Genomic DNA, 17,950 nt, shown 5'->3' with positions numbered 1-17,950 from the left:
AAGGCACATTTATAAAAGATACTTAAATGTTTGAATTAAACCTGGCCATATGGTTTTAATTTTCATTGTCATGCCAACAAAGTTGTAAAACTGCATTTAATTTTACATAGAAAAGGGTAATAATTAATATTGCTAACAACCTGTTAATATGCATATTATTTGTTAAGGCTATACTAAAACACTGAGTATTTCAAAGTTTAAGGATCAATCCAATTCACGTACATTATACAGTACGTTCCTCATTGTATTTTATTTTTTGTTTTATTTAATAATTTACAGATTACACAGTGTACATTAGCCTTAGCAAGTTTACTGATTCTGTGAAATAATTTTTTTAAACAAAGACTGTTCAACAGAGCCAAAATATCATTCATTACTACTACTCGTCAGAAATACTTAGTAGAAAAAAAGTATATTATTTCCTTTCATATAGTTACAGGTGATACTATATATGATTTTTAGATAAAAAAAAATTTATTGAACAACATACAAAATAGATGATCCATTAAATACATATTTACTTTAATGTACTATATAAGGGATAAAAGCCAGTATTTCCCAGGCAGTTTGACAAAATATATTTTTAGTGCAGTTAGAGCTCTAGATGTTTTGTTTTTAAAGCTCAAAGTTTGTTGAGTTCATGTGCGTTTGAAGTGATCGCTGAGCTCATCAGACGGAGGAGTTGGCCGTGGTTTCTTCAGGAGAGAAGCTGGGCAGTGCTGAGTCTAACTCAGTCGCAGACACAGACTGACTGAGCTCCCTCAGCGAGCTCTTGGTGAAGTTCAAAAACGACCTTCTCACCAGTTTACGCACCTTCTTGGTTAGCAGTACGTACAGGATTGGGTTGACGCAGCTGTTGAAGAAGGCCAGGCTGGTGGCGAGTGGGAAGCCCACGATGAGCACGGAGTGCAGGTAGGTGGTGTGATGCATGCTCAGCTCCATCAGGCTGAACGTGTGAAAAGGCACCCAACATAGGAAGAAAGCAAGAATCACAGCAGAGACGGTTCTGGAAAAGCTGGTCAAACGTAGCGAGTCACACTGCCGCATCTTAATAGCCAGCAACACGCCACTGATGGTGATGGTTGCAAACGGAAGCAGAAATCCCACAATGGTGCGCAGCGAAACCATCGCAATGTGCCTCACCACTAACATGTGCATGTTGTCCTCATCATGAAAGTTATTAAAACACAAAACCTTCTCGTTATGCTTGATTACGTCACGGAATATCAAAGCCGGAGAGCTTAGACAGAAGGACGTGAACCAAATCAGTGCACACACCCACCAGGCCCTCCGAACGTTTCGGTACCTTTCCGACCAGTTCAGGTGGACCAGTGAGATGTAGCGGTCCAAGCTCAGGACGGTCAGAAACAGCACGCTGGCGTACATGTTCATGGTGCACACGAACGAGTTCAGCTTGCACATCGTCTTCTCGAAGATCCAGTGAAAGTCTCGCAGCACGTAGTCGATGGAGAACGGCAGGAAAAGAACAAACACAAAGTCGGCGATGGCCAGATTCTGCAGCCAAATGCTGTTTACAGTCCGTTTGCTTTTGAAGGCGGTCACCCAGATGACCATGCCATTCCCAATTACACCCAGAGTAAACGCCAGACTGTAGATAATCACTGATATGATGTGAAGAGCTTCTCTCTGAGTGTAGCCTCCAGCCTTGGTCTCCTCTACAAATCCATAATAATCCATGTATTCATAAGTGTCATTTACATAGTCCCCGTCTTCTTGAGCCATCATTCTATAGACAAAATAGAAAAGAAAAAAACACATTTAAAAGCTGTTTAATATCTGTTTTAATGAGATTAAATGGAAAGCAAATTGAGATTTTTTTTGCTTAAATGTAGGATGACCATACAGTAAATCCTCTTTTTCCTGGACATGTTCTCTTTTTGGACCTAAAAAACCGCGTCCAGCCGGGATTTCTAAATAACCCAAAATGTCTGGGATTGGGCTTTTCTACAGTCGACATTCGACAAAGCCCTGCGAGGGACTGTTTTCTTAACTCCCACTGAGTTTCTGATAATTATGTCCAGTGCTCCCACAAACATTCTAATATTGCATATAATTTTCGCACATCAGGGAGCCGCTATCAACATGTTGAGTTTTTAAACCTTTTTTGAATGAGTGTTCACTATTCACTTCCACTTCCACCATCACGCACTCTCTGTGAAAAGGAAGATCATTTGTCAATGAGCTCAGGATCTGTTGAGCAATAAATACTCTAGATCTGTCAGCCATCTCTCCTCTTATCCCATGATCAGTCAAATCCGACTCCTGCAGCTCGTGTTGGATGCAGGGAAGTCCTGAAGTTTTTTCCATGGAGTTGGGATACTTTTAAACTGTTGCCATTCTATTCTATTTTGGATTGCGCTACTTTGGGCGCTTTTCGCTAACTTTAACCATCAATCAATCAAACATCATTCCCACCCTGGAAAAACTAAAATATGGTCAATTGTAGATTATTCCCTTGAAATTGTAATTGCAATTATTATATATCATTATCAGAATTTACATTGAATGATGTTTATATACTATTGTTTGATGCAACTGCATGCCGTATTTTTATCTGAAAATAAACAAGCTGAAAACACTAACTGAAAAACTTTTAGTGCTTTTCTATAGTATTCAGTCTCAAATGTCAACTATACGTTAGATAGTTTTTTCTGTGGAAGTGTAAGTGTTTGCGACACTTTCAAAGTGAAATATCTAATGACTGAAACAAATGAATGTGAATCCTGCAACGTATTATTATGTTGGTTGCTGTATATATTGTACAATTTTGGAAAAGTAAAAGTGAGTGGCGAGAGAAAAGCAAACGTGAGATATTAGTATAATATATAAGTGCATTTGCTGTAGCAATCGTGCCATTTTAGCTTGTTGCAATTGTTGTAATGTTTTGATAGCACCACGTTTACTCTTTTTGGGGTCTTTTCAGAATCAAAATACAAATGGTTAACTTGCAATTGACTCTACTTACTAAACATAAAATGCTATTTCAACATTAAAAAAAAACACATTTCAACAATGTTTCAAACTGTATTTGACAATCAAAAGTAAGATAATTTTAAGTTAAATTTCTTTTTTAGCTCATTACTTTTACTGTATAACAACAACTCTCTTATTTGTATCTATTCTTATTCCTTCTAAGAGATTTTTTGATTTTAAAGGAAAATATAAAAGACAAAGTCGGCACATACACTGAAAAAAATGTGGAGTAGGATTTACTAAAAAGCTTGGAAACAATTCTCACTCAGAAAAGGCTAGTTCATTTACAAAAATTTGACAAATAAAAGCCTAAGCATAATTAATATTTGCTTTAAATAGAAATGTTCAAATACTGGGAATTCCCAGCAAATTTGATTGACTCTTTGTTTGTAAATTTTACTTAAATAATGCTTATCACTGTAAAAAAAAAAAGTGTGCTGCTAAATTTTTGCAAGGTTTGCACACACACACACACACACACACAGTATATATAACTAATAGCTATAGTAAAATAACTAATTGTAGAATAATTTGTTAGTCGATGTTCCTGTAGCTCAATTGGTAGAGCATTGTTGAATCAAGTGCAAGGTTGGGGGTTTGATTCCCTGGGAACACATGATAGGTAAAAATTGATAGCCTGAATGCACTGGAAGTCGCTTAGTGTCTGCTAAATACATAAATTTATTTATTTAATTTTAATTTATATATATATATATATATAAAAGCTTAAAGTGAGAACTAACATAGATAGACACCTAATTGTAACAGAGTCTCTCTACTTTATGTCTACAACATGAAAATATTGAAGACACTATTATGATGGTAATTTCTCTGAGTAGGCCTAGGCCGAAATTGATCGCAGATTTCACAACTAACTGCGCCACATGCACTTTGAAAGACATTTATAGAATGTGTTTTATAGAATTACCCAACAGTGTCCTGCTCAGGGACTTCAACTCCTCTGCAAGAATTACTTTGTCGATTTCACAAAAACATTTGTGATATCCCTGATGGGTGTTTCCCTGTTATTGCTCCAAGAGTAGAATGAGAGACAAAGAGGGAAAGAGAGGCTACGAGTGAAAAGAAAAGACGTGGTCTGAGTTTGGAACTTACACACACACACACACACACACACACACACACACACACACACACCCATTTTTGTCCCTTAATAAAATCATTTTCTTTTTTTTTCTTTTTTTATGATGTCTGTGATCAGTTTTGCCAGAATAACATAGAAAGTTTTTATGATTCAGCTCTGTCACTAACTCACAAACCTCACTCAAGAGGAATTTTTCATTGCAGGATCTTTCCAAAAATGCTTCCAGAAGACTTTATGATCCTAATGAGAGATATGTGATCATCTTCTCTCTCTCTCTCTCTCTCTCCCTCATGAAACAAAAGTGCCTGCTATTACAGTACTATGAGCTCAACATAAAGCAGCTCATGTCACAACTGAGCTGTCACTTCATGAAAATGGTGCAATGAGCAACAGCTGATATTATAATGTAATTATGCCACACCACTGCAGAATGAATCAAAACTGTAACAATAAGGGCAGAGCTGTTCATAGCCTGCCCCTGCAACATAAAACTGGTTTCAGTTGGAACCAAAGCAAACTTTTACAGTCTAATAGCCTTTATAATCAACTTTTTATTCATTGTAGTTCAAAACAATTATAATGAAAAATCCATAAACCAACATCTAAAAAGAATCTAGACTTTTAAGATCTATTAACTCCAAAGCAACATTAAACTCAGAAATGCTTCCTTAAAAGAAAACGGGGTTTTGCCAAACTTAAAGGGCGATTAAAAAAAGTACTTTCATCGTATAGGCTAATTAATGAACAGGTTTCATCGTGTAATTAATGAATAATGCATTTATTATTCACACGTGCGTCTGTGGTAAACATTGTTTTAGTTATAGTACAAAGTTATAGTTCATAATTAGAATACAGTTTTATAATAAACGAGTGATATAAACCAAAATTATAGCCTACTGTAATAAAAAGCTCACCAGACCTTGTTTGTCGTCGAGGATGTAGTTCGCTAGAGTAGGTCGCAAACCCCAAAAGTTTACGCAAATGTTTCCCCCGTTTGTTGGAAGTTGTAAAGCGTGTGAATTGTCGTGTAGTAATAAGAGCTGTGCGGTGGAGACTTCACGCAGTCCCGAGAGCTGATAAATGAGGACTCGAGCTCTAAACAGAGCTGATATTACAAAGAAGTGACTGTACACTCGTCCCCTCTCTCTCTCTCTCTCTCTCTCTCTCAGTTGGCCAATGTACAGCACTTGTTTATTATGTAATTATGTAGGCTAGCATATTATTCATCACCAGTCCAATTATGCCTTTTCCATTAATCTATATTTGTTTCGAAAAACAACAGCATGAGCATTTAGGAACATTAGATACAACATGCCACAGATGACAAATATATTCCTTTAACAGATTATCTATTATAAATTCTATAACAAGTTCAACAAAATGTACCACAATAAATAGGCTAAGCCTACAATAAAACGTGATAGCCTAAATTCTTCTAGTAAAGGTCGTCATGATATTTTAATGTGTTACTGCTGGTGCAAGATTATGTTCCCTTTCGAGAGTACTCTCGTACTGCGTAAGCTAGCTTACGCTATGGGAAAAGGTCCCCTTTTCTCGAGAATATGAAGCCAAAAATTATCCTTAATTTTTAAATAATGTAAAACGCAGTGCTGCAGCACAGCAGACCCAAGCGAAGCGGCTCGCGCGCTTATTGGCTGTGCTGCGGCAACTGCAGCAACCTATGGTGAGGCGGCGGAGAGTAACGAACCAATGGGGGTGCTTCGCGCCCATTGGACGTCAGAGCGCGCCAAAATAGGCGTGGCTGGAACTATATAAGCCACCGCTTCACCATAGGGATCAGATTTCATCTCCTTCAGCGATCTCACCTGCACTTCGCTGTCTTCTCCGGAGAAGCCTCTACACGCCGTCGAAAAGCCTCTCAGCGGGATAGCACTGCAACGCAGATCTGAGGACGCCGGCTCGTGCTTCATCTTGACGCCGCCTTCAGCACTCGCTTCCTGCTGCGCCATCCGGCGTGACTATATCCTTTTCAAAGCTAGTGTGTTTGCCGCTGCATCACACTTTTTTCCTCCAGAATTCGAGGCGTTGTTTCAAATGCCTCGGGCCTGCGCTTCCTGCCGAGGCCCTCTGCCCAGCGAGGACCGCCACATCATCTGTGTCTCCTGCCTGGGCCGCGAGCATGCTGAGAGCGCACTCTTCAAGGGCGGCTGCCCTGAGTGCGACGACATGGCTATATCGACCCTGCGGGCTCGATTAGCTCAAACCAGCCACGATGCTCCACCCGCTCCGCCTCTTCTCTCTCAAGTGCCGCGTAAGAAACGCCGCGATCAGAGAATGCCTGAGCATACTGCTACACGCGAGCTCACGCCGGAACACTCCCCGCGTGCCTCGCCCGCTCTCTCTCCTTCGCCTGTCCTCTTCGTGGACGAGCAGCGCCAGTCCCTGCTCACCAGCGCCCCCTTCTCCTTCGGAGCGCCTGAGGCGGGAGAGGACAGACACGACAGCCTACTCGCGTGCTTACAAGGGCTGTCAGCGACCTTCAGCTCGACTGGTCTCCTCCAGACGAGCCCGCTAAAAGCAGGCTGGATGAATGGTTCCTGCAGGGGCGCCCTTCGGCCCCTCCGCAAAGAAACGCCCCCTTCTTCCCGGAAGTTCACAATGAACTCACAAAGTCGTGGAAAGCCCCATTCTCCGCACGCTTGAAGACTTCTGTCTCGTCAGCGCTCTCCTCTGTCGACGGCGCCCGAGACCACGGTTACGAGAGCCTCCCCCCTCTCGAGGAGGCTATTGCTGCACACCTCTGCCCGCCCTCAGCCGCTGGATGGCGGTCGAAGCCTGTGCATCCATCCAAGCCGTGCCGCACCACCTCAGCTCTCGCTGGCCGAGCTTACACCTCCGCTGGTCAAGCTGCTTCGGCTCTACACACCATGGCTGTGCTGCAGGTTTTTCAGGCCAGACTTCTCCGTAACCTGGACGAGTCTGCCCCAGATACCTATGACTTTAAAGATCTCCGCAGCGCTACTGATCTAGCCCTGCGTGCGACAAAGACCACAGCACAAGCGATCGGCCGAATCATGGCAAGCCTCGCTGTTTTAGAGCGACACCTCTGGCTCACGCTCATGGAGATGAAAGACGCCGACAAATCCGCCTTTCTCGACTCTCCTATCTCGCCTTCCGGCCTCTTTGGCCAGTCGGTTAAGGGTTTCGCTGAACGCTTCACTGAGGCTCAGAAAACGTCACAGGCAATGAGACACTTCCTGCCGAAACGCTCTAGCTCTGCTGCGGGACGCCGTAGAAATGCGCCGCCCCCTCAGACCTCGAAGCCATCGCAGCCAGACTTACAGTCTCGCCCAGCGACCAAAACCCAGCACCGCTCTCGCTCTACGAGCCGCAAACCGCCAGAGAGACGGGGACCTCGGCCCAGGATTGTGCTGAACCCCGAGCCTCCGAAGCCCTCCTGACCTTCGGGCTGAAAAGACCGTGGTTAAGTCCCGCTGCGGCCGGACCACCACACAAGAAACCTCACATGCTTCCTCCAATCCCCTCACTAAAGGCGGTTGGAGATGTCTATACTGCAGTAAACGAGCCTGTTACAATGCACGCACGCCTGCACACAAACGCCGTTTTCACGGCGACCTCAATAAAGCACAAAAAGAGCTTTTTCTATGTAGGCAGTGTGCCCACTACACAGTACGCACCCCTACATGTATACACACTCCCCCAAGTGTCACAAAGACTCACTCGGGTCTCCTTTCATGCCCACCTTCCCGCTCGCGCCGGAGGTGCTCTAAATGTAGCGCGCGTGCCCACTTCTCAGTGCGCAACCCTACAGATAAGCGCTGTCACCACAGTGTCACAAGCACAGCATACTCGAGCTACTGGTCCCCTCATAACAGGCGGCCAGTGCCCGAAGCACATTCAACCCATAGCCGCACGAGCCGCTGCATGGCAGGCCATCCCCGGCATATCAAATTGGGTTTTGAATATAATAAAACGAGGTTACTCGCTCCAGTTCGCTCGCAGACCGCCGCGCTTTCGCGCCGTGGTCGAAACGTAAGTGAAAAGCGAAATGACACACGTCCTTCGCGCCGAACTGATAAACCTTCTTGCAAAAGGGGCGATAGAAACTGTCCCCCCTGCGCAGCGCGAGTCAGGCTTTTACAACCGCTACTTCCTCGTACCAAAAAAGGATGGCGGTCTCAGACCCATCCTAGATCTCAGACGTTTGAACAAAGCGCTTATGACGCGATCGTTCAAAATGTTAACTACCAAACAAATACTCGCGCAAATTCGCCCGAGGGATTGGTTTTTCTCAGTGGATCTGAAAGACGCTTACTTTCACATTCAAATAGCACCCCATCACAGGCCATTCTTGAGATTCGCCTTCGAGGGGCAGACTTATCAGTACATGGTTCTTCCATTCGGCCTCTCCGTAGCGCCCCGTACGTTTACAAGGTGCATGGATGCCGCTCTCGCACCCCTGAGAATGCGGGGAGTGCGAGTATTGAACTACCTCGACGACTGGCTAGTTTTAGCCCATTCCGAGGAACTACTGACGACACACAGATCCTGGATCCTCAGCCATTTAGAATGCCTGGGTCTCACGATCAACACTGTCAAGAGCGCTCTGTCTCCCAGCCAGAGGATTTCCTTTTTGGGGATAGACATAGACTCTGTGACATGTACAGCGCGTCTGACGTCACAGCGCGCTCTCACTATTCAGCATTTAGCCGTGTCGTTCAAAGCCGGGTCTCTTTACCCGCTCAAACGATTTCAGGAAATGCTAGGTCTGATGGCATCAGCCTCTGCGGTTCTCAAACTGGGCCTGCTGCGCATGCGCCCACTACAGCGCTGGCTGAGAGACCGTGTTCCAGCGCGCCTGGATTTCCGGCCGCGCGCGCATCAGGGTGACCCACGGCTGCATCACAGCTCTGGCCCCTTGGAAAATAGCCAACTGGTATCAGTTAGGCGTAAGCACGGGCGCTGTCTCGAAATGGAAAGTAGTCTCGACAGATGCATCCAACCTCGGTTGGGGCGCCCTGTACGAGGGCAGGTCTGCCTCCGGCCTCTGGTCGAGCCCGGAGCGACTGTTACACATAAACTGTCTGGAGATGATAGCGGTCGAACTATCCCTGAAAGCTTTCCTCCCATTTTTAAAGGGCCACCACGTTCTGGTCAGATCAGACAGCATGTCAGTGGTGGCCTACATAAATCGCCAGGGTGGTGTCAGGTCAGAAACCTTGCACACCCTGACCGAGCGTCTTCTGACATGGGCACATTACAATCTGCGCTCGCTAAAGGCAGCGCATGTACCTGGCATCCTGAACAGGGGCCCGGACATGCTTTCCAGGGCGAATGTTCCCCCTGGGGAGTGGTCTCTTCACCCACAGACGGTTCAGTTGATGTGGAGCATCTTCGGCAGGGCAGAGGTCGACCTCTTCGCCTCAGAAGACAACGCTCATTGCCCAATATATTTTTCAAAGAGCAGGGACGCGCTGGCCCTCGATTGGCCCAGACGCCTGCTTTATGCCTTCCCACTGGTCGCGATGCTACCGCAGGTCATCGATCGGGTCAGGAAGAGCAGATGTGCTATGCTGCTAGTAGCCCCACTCTGGACGACCCAACCTTGGTTCTCCGAGCTGATGCAGCTGTCCAGTACAGCCCCATGGCCAATACCGCTGCGGAAAGATCTCCTCACGCAGCTGAAGGGCGCGCTCTGGCATCCCCACCCCGAACTTTGGGCCCTTCATGTATGGCCCCTCAACGGGTACCCGGGAACCTCCCTGAGGGAGTGTTAAGGACCATTACGGAAGCCAGAGCGCCCTCAACCAGGCGCCTATACGCGCAGAAATGGTCAGTGTTCTCCACCTGGTGCGGGACACGGAACCTAGACCCTCACTTATGTGACGTGACGGAAATACTCTCCTTCCTACAGGAGCGTTTAGATGCGGGCAGATCCCCGTCTACGCTCAAAGTGTATGTGGCAGCCATTGCAGCTTCTCATGCTCCGGTGGCCGGCCTATCACTGGGAAAAAACGAACTGGTCATTCGTTTCCTTAAGGGAGCTCGTCGGATGAACCCTCCCCGACCCCCTTCAATCCCTTCCTGGGACCTGTCTACGGTCCTAGAGGCCTTAAAGGGCCCCCCTTTTGAACCGCTTCAGTCTGTCGATATGAAGCTTCTTTCGTTCAAAACTGCTTTTCTACTGGCTCTGGCCTCAGTCAAGCGAGTGGGGGATTTACATGCGCTATCTGTAAGCGCTGACTGTCTCGAGTATGGGCCTAATGACTCCAGAGTCATTCTCAGACCAAGACACGGCTATGTCCCCAAGGTGCTCTCAACACCGTTCAGAGCGCAGGTCATCTCGCTGTCAGCCCTTTCCTCGCAAAGCGACGAAAGCAACGCGAGCTTCATCTGCCCAGTCAGGGCTCTTAAAACCTATATTGCGCGCTCCGCCTTATTCAGGAGGTCGGACCAGCTCTTCATATGCTTTGGTGGGCGCACCCGAGGTCTCGCCACCACGAAGCAAAGCCTATCGCGATGGATAGTAGACACTATCTCGCTGGCTTACAAATCTAAGGGCCTTCACTGCCCGTTCGGCATCAGAGCCCATTCCACCCGAGGTATGGCCTCGTCATGGGCGTGGTCCTGCGGGATACCACTGGATGATATCTGTGCGGCGGCAGGCTGGGCCTCTCCGTCCACATTTATTAGATTCTATAATCTGCAAGTCCCTGCCCTGCAGGCCAGGGTACTTTCTATATAGATGTGCTAAGCCTTATCACGTCCCCCTTTTTTCGTTCCCTATATAAAGCTCACTAAGGTTGGCTGTTGGGACTGGGATTTCTCCTGCTATAAAGCCCCGAGCTCTCGCCTCGGGCTGTGACAGGTCGAAGTTCCCGAGCACGCACGGCGTTTTACATTGTGTTCCCATAGCGTAAGCTAGCTTACGCAGTACGAGAGTACTCTCGAAAGGGAACGTACTCGGTTACTAGCGTAACCTCGGTTCCCTGAGATGAGGGAACGAGTACTGCGTAACCTGCCGTGCTATGTGCTCGGACCGGGTGATCGCTTCAGTCGATTTAAAACCTGATCCCTATGGTGAAGCGGTGGCTTATATAGTTCCAGCCACGCCTATTTTGGCGCGCTCTGACGTCCAATGGGCGCGAAGCGCCCCCATTGGTTCGTTACTCTCCGCCGCCTCACCATAGGTTGCTGCAGTTGCCGCAGCACAGCCAATAAGCGCGCGAGCCGCTTCGCTTGGGTCTGCTGTGCTGCAGCACTGCGTTTTACATTATTTAAAAATTAAGGATAATTTTTGGCTTCATATTCTCGAGAAAAGGGGACCTTTTCCCATAGCGTAAGCTAGCTTACGCAGTACTCGTTCCCTCATCTCAGGGAACCGAGGTTACGTTAGTAACCGAGTACGTTTTCTCCTCTTTTCACCGGTCTTTCGAGTTTATGTGCCTTTTTAAGATCATGTTCGATCATTTTAAAGTGTCGATTTTTCACTAGCATCGCATGTTTACCATCCGCTTCTCGACAGGAATTCGCGCAAATCTGACTGATTTTCGAAAGATCAAGTTAACACTGAAGACCCGAGAAATTCAGCTTTGCATCACAGGAATTAATTACATTTGAAAATATATTACAACAGCGTTCTGCACACAACCAATAACAAAATGTCCCTGCTATCGTCTGATTAAAAGTGATTTATTAAGTTAAGTTATTATATTATGAACACTTTAGGAGTAAAGAAGGGTATGCTCCAATGACAAGCTGTTTATCCCTTAAAGGTAGCTACATTTTTTTGCACTACATTTACAGACCTCTAGTCTCTTACATTAGTAGATAATACAGCAGTTCGACCCTTCACTAACATTTCAGTACATATATAACTGTCCTGCACATGTCTGTGGTTTGTAATCAGCTGTAATATTCTGTCAAAACCCAATCCTAGATCTATGTTTTTGGGCAACCACTGCCCCCTGCTGCAGTTCAGTATATCCTTACTTGAACAAGATGTGTATATGTTGTTAAATTCAAACCTTAAGGGATGCCTGTGAGTCACTTCCTATAGGCCTTGGCATAGGAACTGCAGGCCTCATTCTAAACACTGATATTTATAAAAAATCAACACATTTCCCAGTTTTGCCTTATTTGTTATGCTTTCATCTACTGATAAGTATCTAGAACCTAATTTAATATTTTTTTTTGGCATATTTTTTTCCCCAGGTGACAACAAACATTTGAAGATTTTACCTACAATCAGCCCTAAAATATCTGCTTATTTTAGAGAGACACTGCTGTTCATTAGTAACCCAACAAATAATACTAACTTCCACAGGCAAATGGTGACAAAAAGATGTGAATGTCTGGCAAGTAACCAGTGCAGTTTTGCTGTGACTTGTTTTAAAGCATGTATTGTATCTAAATGATCTGTGTGATTAATAATGAATAATGTTAATAATGTTTTAAGGTGTACTGATGACCGGGACGTAAAGTGAACAGTCTGTTCTGTGGAAATGGAGAGGTCAGCGAGGACATCTGAACTTGGAAGGAACGGGCTGGTTAAGGGTTATAGTTTAAGGCTGTGGATGCCATCTGAACACAGAAATCTCAGGCATGTTTTCAGCATTGACACAGCGGCTCCAACGGAGCCTCATAAATCTAACAGGATGTCCTGGAATTTGATAATGTTTGGGACAGACTGTTAGAGAACACAAAACCACTAAGGTAAACATTAAGCTTGAATGCATTATTTATGTATTCTTTAATTTTTCATCTACGAAAACATTTATAAATTGTGTTTTAATTATTTGTATAGTGGCTCTTGTTTTCTTGCATATTTGGGCTTTGTTATATTAATAAAGTTGAATAAGAATTGAACCCCACTCCAAAAAAAAAAAAAAACGGTATTAAGACTTAAATTGACCACAAAAGTTTAAATCTTTATAGGTTAAAGTTTCACATAGGATTATGCAAACATATAGATTTTATTGCCTATATTTAGAATACTATGAGAATCTCATAGCTTAAGTGAGATTATAAATAAAATATGTCTCACATAGGATATTTCAGGACTCAAATATCTTATTACAAATTAAATATACAATATACATTTTATATACCACATTACACATTTTATACTTTAGGTATGATTATACATACACACATACATACATACATACATACATACATGCATATATATTAGATAGATATCACATAAATAATTTATAAGGTTAATGAAGGTAAAGGTAGATGCTTTTTGAAAACTTGATATATGTATAATGCCAGATGGTTTAGACTCACAAATAAATAAATAAATAAATAATTTTAAATAACTAAATATCTCTAACTATTTTTATCTCTAACTATTTTCTAACTATATCTAACTATTTTTTAACACAACATCATTTTTTACACAAACTCTATGTTTAATTTATAGTTTTATTTTCCTCTTCCCTTACTGTTAATCTGGCCTCTTCTTCCCTTTCCTTTCACTGTCCCTGTTCCCTGCCATTGGATTCAGAAGTTAAGGGTTTATTACTGTTGTAGTGAATGAGTCAGCATACAAACAGAACTAGCTAACAAGCTTAATTATAACACATGGTTTTATTCTTCCAGACTACATTTTAAAGGGTAAATTCCCCATTCAAATTACATGAATAGCTGCCTCAATAAGACACCATTCCAGTTGTCCAGTAGACATTTAACAAACTGGAACTTATGTAAATTATCAGATTTGTTGTATTTTGAATCCAATCTTTCTTTGTAAAAGGCAGAAAGTTGCTCATAATGATTTTAAAGTTAAGGATTGTAACACAGTACAAGCTTCCTAATTACGGGAAGAAGGAGGTGGGAACTGGCGGACAATCAAAATGACTTTATTAAGAAAATAAAGACAAAACAGCACGACAGCCCCTCACGGAGGACTGCAGCGCACAAACAAAATCAAAACACAAAATAAATCCAGGCCTTGTCCTCTTTTGTCCTTCACTGTCATCGCTCCTGTTTCATATCCTTCCATCTCCTCCGTGGGACCCGAGTACAAAGTTGGTCGAGCAGGTGTTGCTCATTTCCAATCACTCCACCGGCCTCGCTCCATTCCCACGGCTCTTGGCCCAAACTCTTGGTGGAGTTTGTGTGTCTCGTCTGCACTGATTGTTTCATGTGGGCGTCTCCATTAATTGTTCATCTGCACCAGCTGCTACTCATTGCCCGATCCCTACTTATTGCCATGTCTTTCATCTTGTGTTTGTCAGAGCATTGTTTGCAGTCTCCCGTGTCTATGCCTGGTCTCTCGTTCCTGTTCTCTGTGTTCTTCTCTTCGTTGGATCGTCTGTGTCTCTGGAATCCCATCCACTCTTCCCCCCCACGGATTATACCACTCATCTCAGTTCCTGTGTCCCGCTCTCCTGCCGCATCTCCTCACCGCCACTTCCTGGATCACCATCGGACATTGTTACTTCCCGGATCGCCATCAGACTTCGCCTCACTCACCTGTTATCCTGTTTAGTGTTACTCGTGTATCTGACTGTGTTTATTAAATCGCTTTTTACTTGCACTTGCTTCCTCACCTTGATGTGCCGTTACAGAACACTCTGACCAATCATGGAAGCAGCAAGTTCTACATCGCTCTCCGAATTCATCCACCACAGCGTCACTCGCATGGATCAGCAGCAGGAGAGCATCGTCAACACCGGACGCGCTGTCCAAGCGCTGGTGACACAGGTCACCAGCAACAGCTAACCACTCCCGCTGCGCCACCCACACCGTCTGTTCCCCGGGCTATCCCCGAAACTCACTACCGGCCGGAACCACGCCTACCTGTTCCTGAAAACTACTCCGGTGAGCCCAACTACTGCAGAACATTTTTGACCAAGTGTTCCGTGCATTTCTCACTGCAACCTCGCACCTTTGAGACCGAGGAGTCCAAGGTGGTGTTTGTTCTGACTCTGCTCTCTGGGAGGGCCACCCTGTGGGGAACGGCAGTGTGGGAGAACCGAGACCCATGCTGCGCCTCATTCCACTCCCTCTCCGAGGAAATGAATAGGGTCTTTGACCAGGCCGTGGCTGGCAAGGAGGCGGCCCGAGAGTTGGCGGACCTCAAGCAGGGGAATCACTCCGTGACAGTCTATTCCATCAAGCTCCGCACCTTGGTGGCCACGTGCAAGGGGAACGGGGAGGCGCAATGGGATATGTTCCTGTATTGGCTGGCCGACCATGTTCACAAGGAGATCTACCTACTCGAGTTGCGAACCAGCCTCAACAGGCTCATCGACTTTGTGCTCTGCGTGGATGCGGTGACTCTGGACATCTTCTATTCTCCTGTCCGGTAAGAGGAGCCAGCCTGGTAGTAAACCCGAGGCTACTATCAGGTGGGATCTCCGCCGGGAAGTCCTCAACATTATCCACTCTCCTTCCGGTGTTACTGAGATGGTCCAACAACACGCACACCTGTCACTTCTTTTTGGACTCTGGAGCAGAGGATAACTTTATGGACACTACTCTTGTACAACACCTGAGACTCCCCATCACTCCCCTTTCAGACCAGATCACCATCAGTGCACTCAATGGCCAGGAACTGCCCTACATCACCCACACCACTGGAACTTTTGGGTAATTTCAGCCAACCAGTCTCACCTCTGACCGCCTTGACCTCCCCCAGTACTACGTTCAGGTGGTCTAATACAGCCAAGACTGTATTTTCCAACCTCAAGAGCTGCTTCGTTTTGGCTCCCATCTTAGTCGCCCCTGATCCCACACGTCAGTTCGTGGTGGAGGTCGATGCATCAGATGTGGAAGTTGGTGCAGTTCTTTCCCAACGTGCTGCCTCAGACGAAAAGATGCATCCGTGCGAGTTCTTTTCCCACCGTTTATCTCATGCCGAACATAATTATGACATTGGTAAAAGAGAGTTGTTGCTCCAAATTAGCATTGGAGGAGTGGCGTCATTGGTTGGAGGGGTCGGGGGTACCTTTCATCATCTGGACCAATCATAAGAATTTAGAATATATTAGAACCACCAAAAGACTCAACTCCAGGCAGGCTCGGTGGGCACTTTTTTTCGGTTGTTTTGATTTTCCTCTATCGCACTGCCGCACGTATTTTTGATTCATCCGAACGCCCGGTGACTCCCGAGTGTATTTTACCTGATAGTATAGTCATCTCATCACTCATATGGGAGGTCGAATCGAAGGTCAAAAGAAGGCCTTAGAAGGGGTAACGCCTCTGCCCGGTAGTGATGGGAAGTTTGATTCTTTTATGAAACATTCAAATATATAAAGTCAGTAATCATAACTTTAGTCAGTTAAAAACCTCATAATCATGAAAAGTTTACAATGAAGTTTTGCAACAATGCACCCAAATACAGTAGCAGCAATAATGTGCATAAGAGGATTTAAGTCTTGAAGATATAAAGTAAATAAATTAGGTGTCATCAGCGCAGAAACCATGATCCACTTACTATACATAATCCATTGCGATGATGTTATTAAATGAACTTACGTTTCGCCAGATTGCCCTTCATTCAAGCCCTCGGTTTACCCGCGCTCATAACATTAGCACAGAATCAGTTCAGAATCAATCACCAAAAGAATCAGTTCGGTTCAGACGCGCTGTGAGTCAGTCGGCTTTACGCTGAATCACGCATGAGCAGTATCATCAGCTCCTCGGTTCTCGAAACGGACGCGTCCGAAAGAAACGGTTCTCGGTTCAGTGTACTGATGATCCGATAACCGATGCAACTGGTTCCTTACTCGAGAACGAGAACCGCTCTAACCGGCATGTGCTGCAGTTCAGTATCATCAGCTGCTCTATTCGTGTTCATGTTCTGTTTACTACAAACTCAAATTGTGAATGTGTCATCATTAACTATAAATACAGTACAGATATTACATAAATCATCCCTTCCTATTAAACATAGAGTCTTTAGAGTCTTAATTATTGTCCAATTTCCCTGAAAACCCCTTTGGCCTATACATAATCTACAAAATACAGATTAGAAACATTTATCTTAAAAAAAAATAAATAAATAAAAATAAAATATAGTTATTTTATCACACTTTCCGATGTTTAACAAAATACTTGGAAAATTACACACATGCGCAGTATCATCAGCTCATCGGTTCTCAAATCGGACGCGTCCGACAGAAACGGTTCTCAGTTCAGTGTACTGGTGATCCGAAAACTGATGCAACCAGTTCTTGACTCTAGAACGAGAACTGCTCCAGCAGTGGGCGTGTTCGTTCATTATCTGGCTCTGCTCGGGGTTCATCTTCAGTTCGGTCTTCACAGCATTTCAGTCATTGTACTGTTTGAGTAAATTAATTACTCCGGGATATTGGTTTATTCTGACTCAGAGGGAGTGACAGTCACAATAAAAAAGTTAACAGCTTAAGTAATTTGTGGATTAATGCTTATTGGAGACGCGAACCATTTTAAACGATTCAGTTCGATTTGGTTAACTGGTTTAACCGGTTCACTAAGAAGAACCGGTTAAATTGAACGATTCGTTCGCGAATCGGACATCACTACCGCCCGGGTGCCCACCGAATCGGTTGTTCGTTCCGGAGGAGTTACAGTCCGACATTATTCAGTGGGGTCACTGCTCCAATGTCGCTTGTCATCCAAGGATAAGCTGTACCAAGGGCTTAGTAAAGCAATGATTCTGGTGGCCAGTGGTGAGACGTCTAACCGACCTCCGGATGGGCTTCTTCAACCGCGTTCTGTCCCTTCGAGACCCTGGTCCCACATCGCTCTAGATTTTGTTACCGCCCTCCCGCCCTCTAATGGCATGATGGTCGTTTTGACCGTAATGGACCGATTCTCGATGGCGGCACATTTCATTCCCTTGGCCAAATTAGCATCAGCCAAGGAGACAGCGGTTAC

The 17,950-nt window shown here is 44.8% G+C and overlaps 1 protein-coding gene across 2 annotated transcripts; it reads right to left on the bottom strand.

Moving 5' to 3' along the window:
* Nucleotides 1–231: 231 nt before the first annotated feature.
* Nucleotides 232–5,211, bottom strand: LOC132152672 (chemerin-like receptor 2). Of its 2 annotated transcripts, none has more exons than XM_059561461.1 (3): nt 5,016–5,211; nt 3,923–4,025; nt 232–1,747 (listed from the first exon to the last, which is right to left on the bottom strand). In XM_059561461.1, exon 3 carries the CDS (start codon nt 1,744–1,746, stop codon nt 670–672), a length of 1,077 nt encoding a protein of 358 aa, XP_059417444.1. In that variant the 5' UTR covers nt 1,747; nt 3,923–4,025; nt 5,016–5,211; the 3' UTR covers nt 232–669. The 2 variants fall into 2 exon arrangements, with proteins under 2 accessions (XP_059417444.1, XP_059417443.1); XM_059561460.1 differs by having other exon boundaries at nt 3,923–4,064; nt 5,016–5,210.
* Nucleotides 5,212–17,950: the final 12,739 nt, after the last annotated feature.

The sequence above is a fragment of the Carassius carassius genome, chromosome 11 (genome assembly GCF_963082965.1).
Source record: "Carassius carassius chromosome 11, fCarCar2.1, whole genome shotgun sequence".
In the NCBI taxonomy this organism is placed as follows: Eukaryota; Metazoa; Chordata; class Actinopteri; order Cypriniformes; family Cyprinidae; genus Carassius; species Carassius carassius.
The sequence above is the reverse complement of the archived record's forward strand: the minus strand, read 5'-3'. Positions and strand labels throughout refer to the sequence as shown.

What these genes read in the sequence shown, in the direction of transcription:
- LOC132152672 (XM_059561461.1), bottom strand. Translation starts at nt 1,746, where the DNA reads ATGATGGCTCAAGAAGACGGGGACTATGTAAATGACACTTATGAATAC.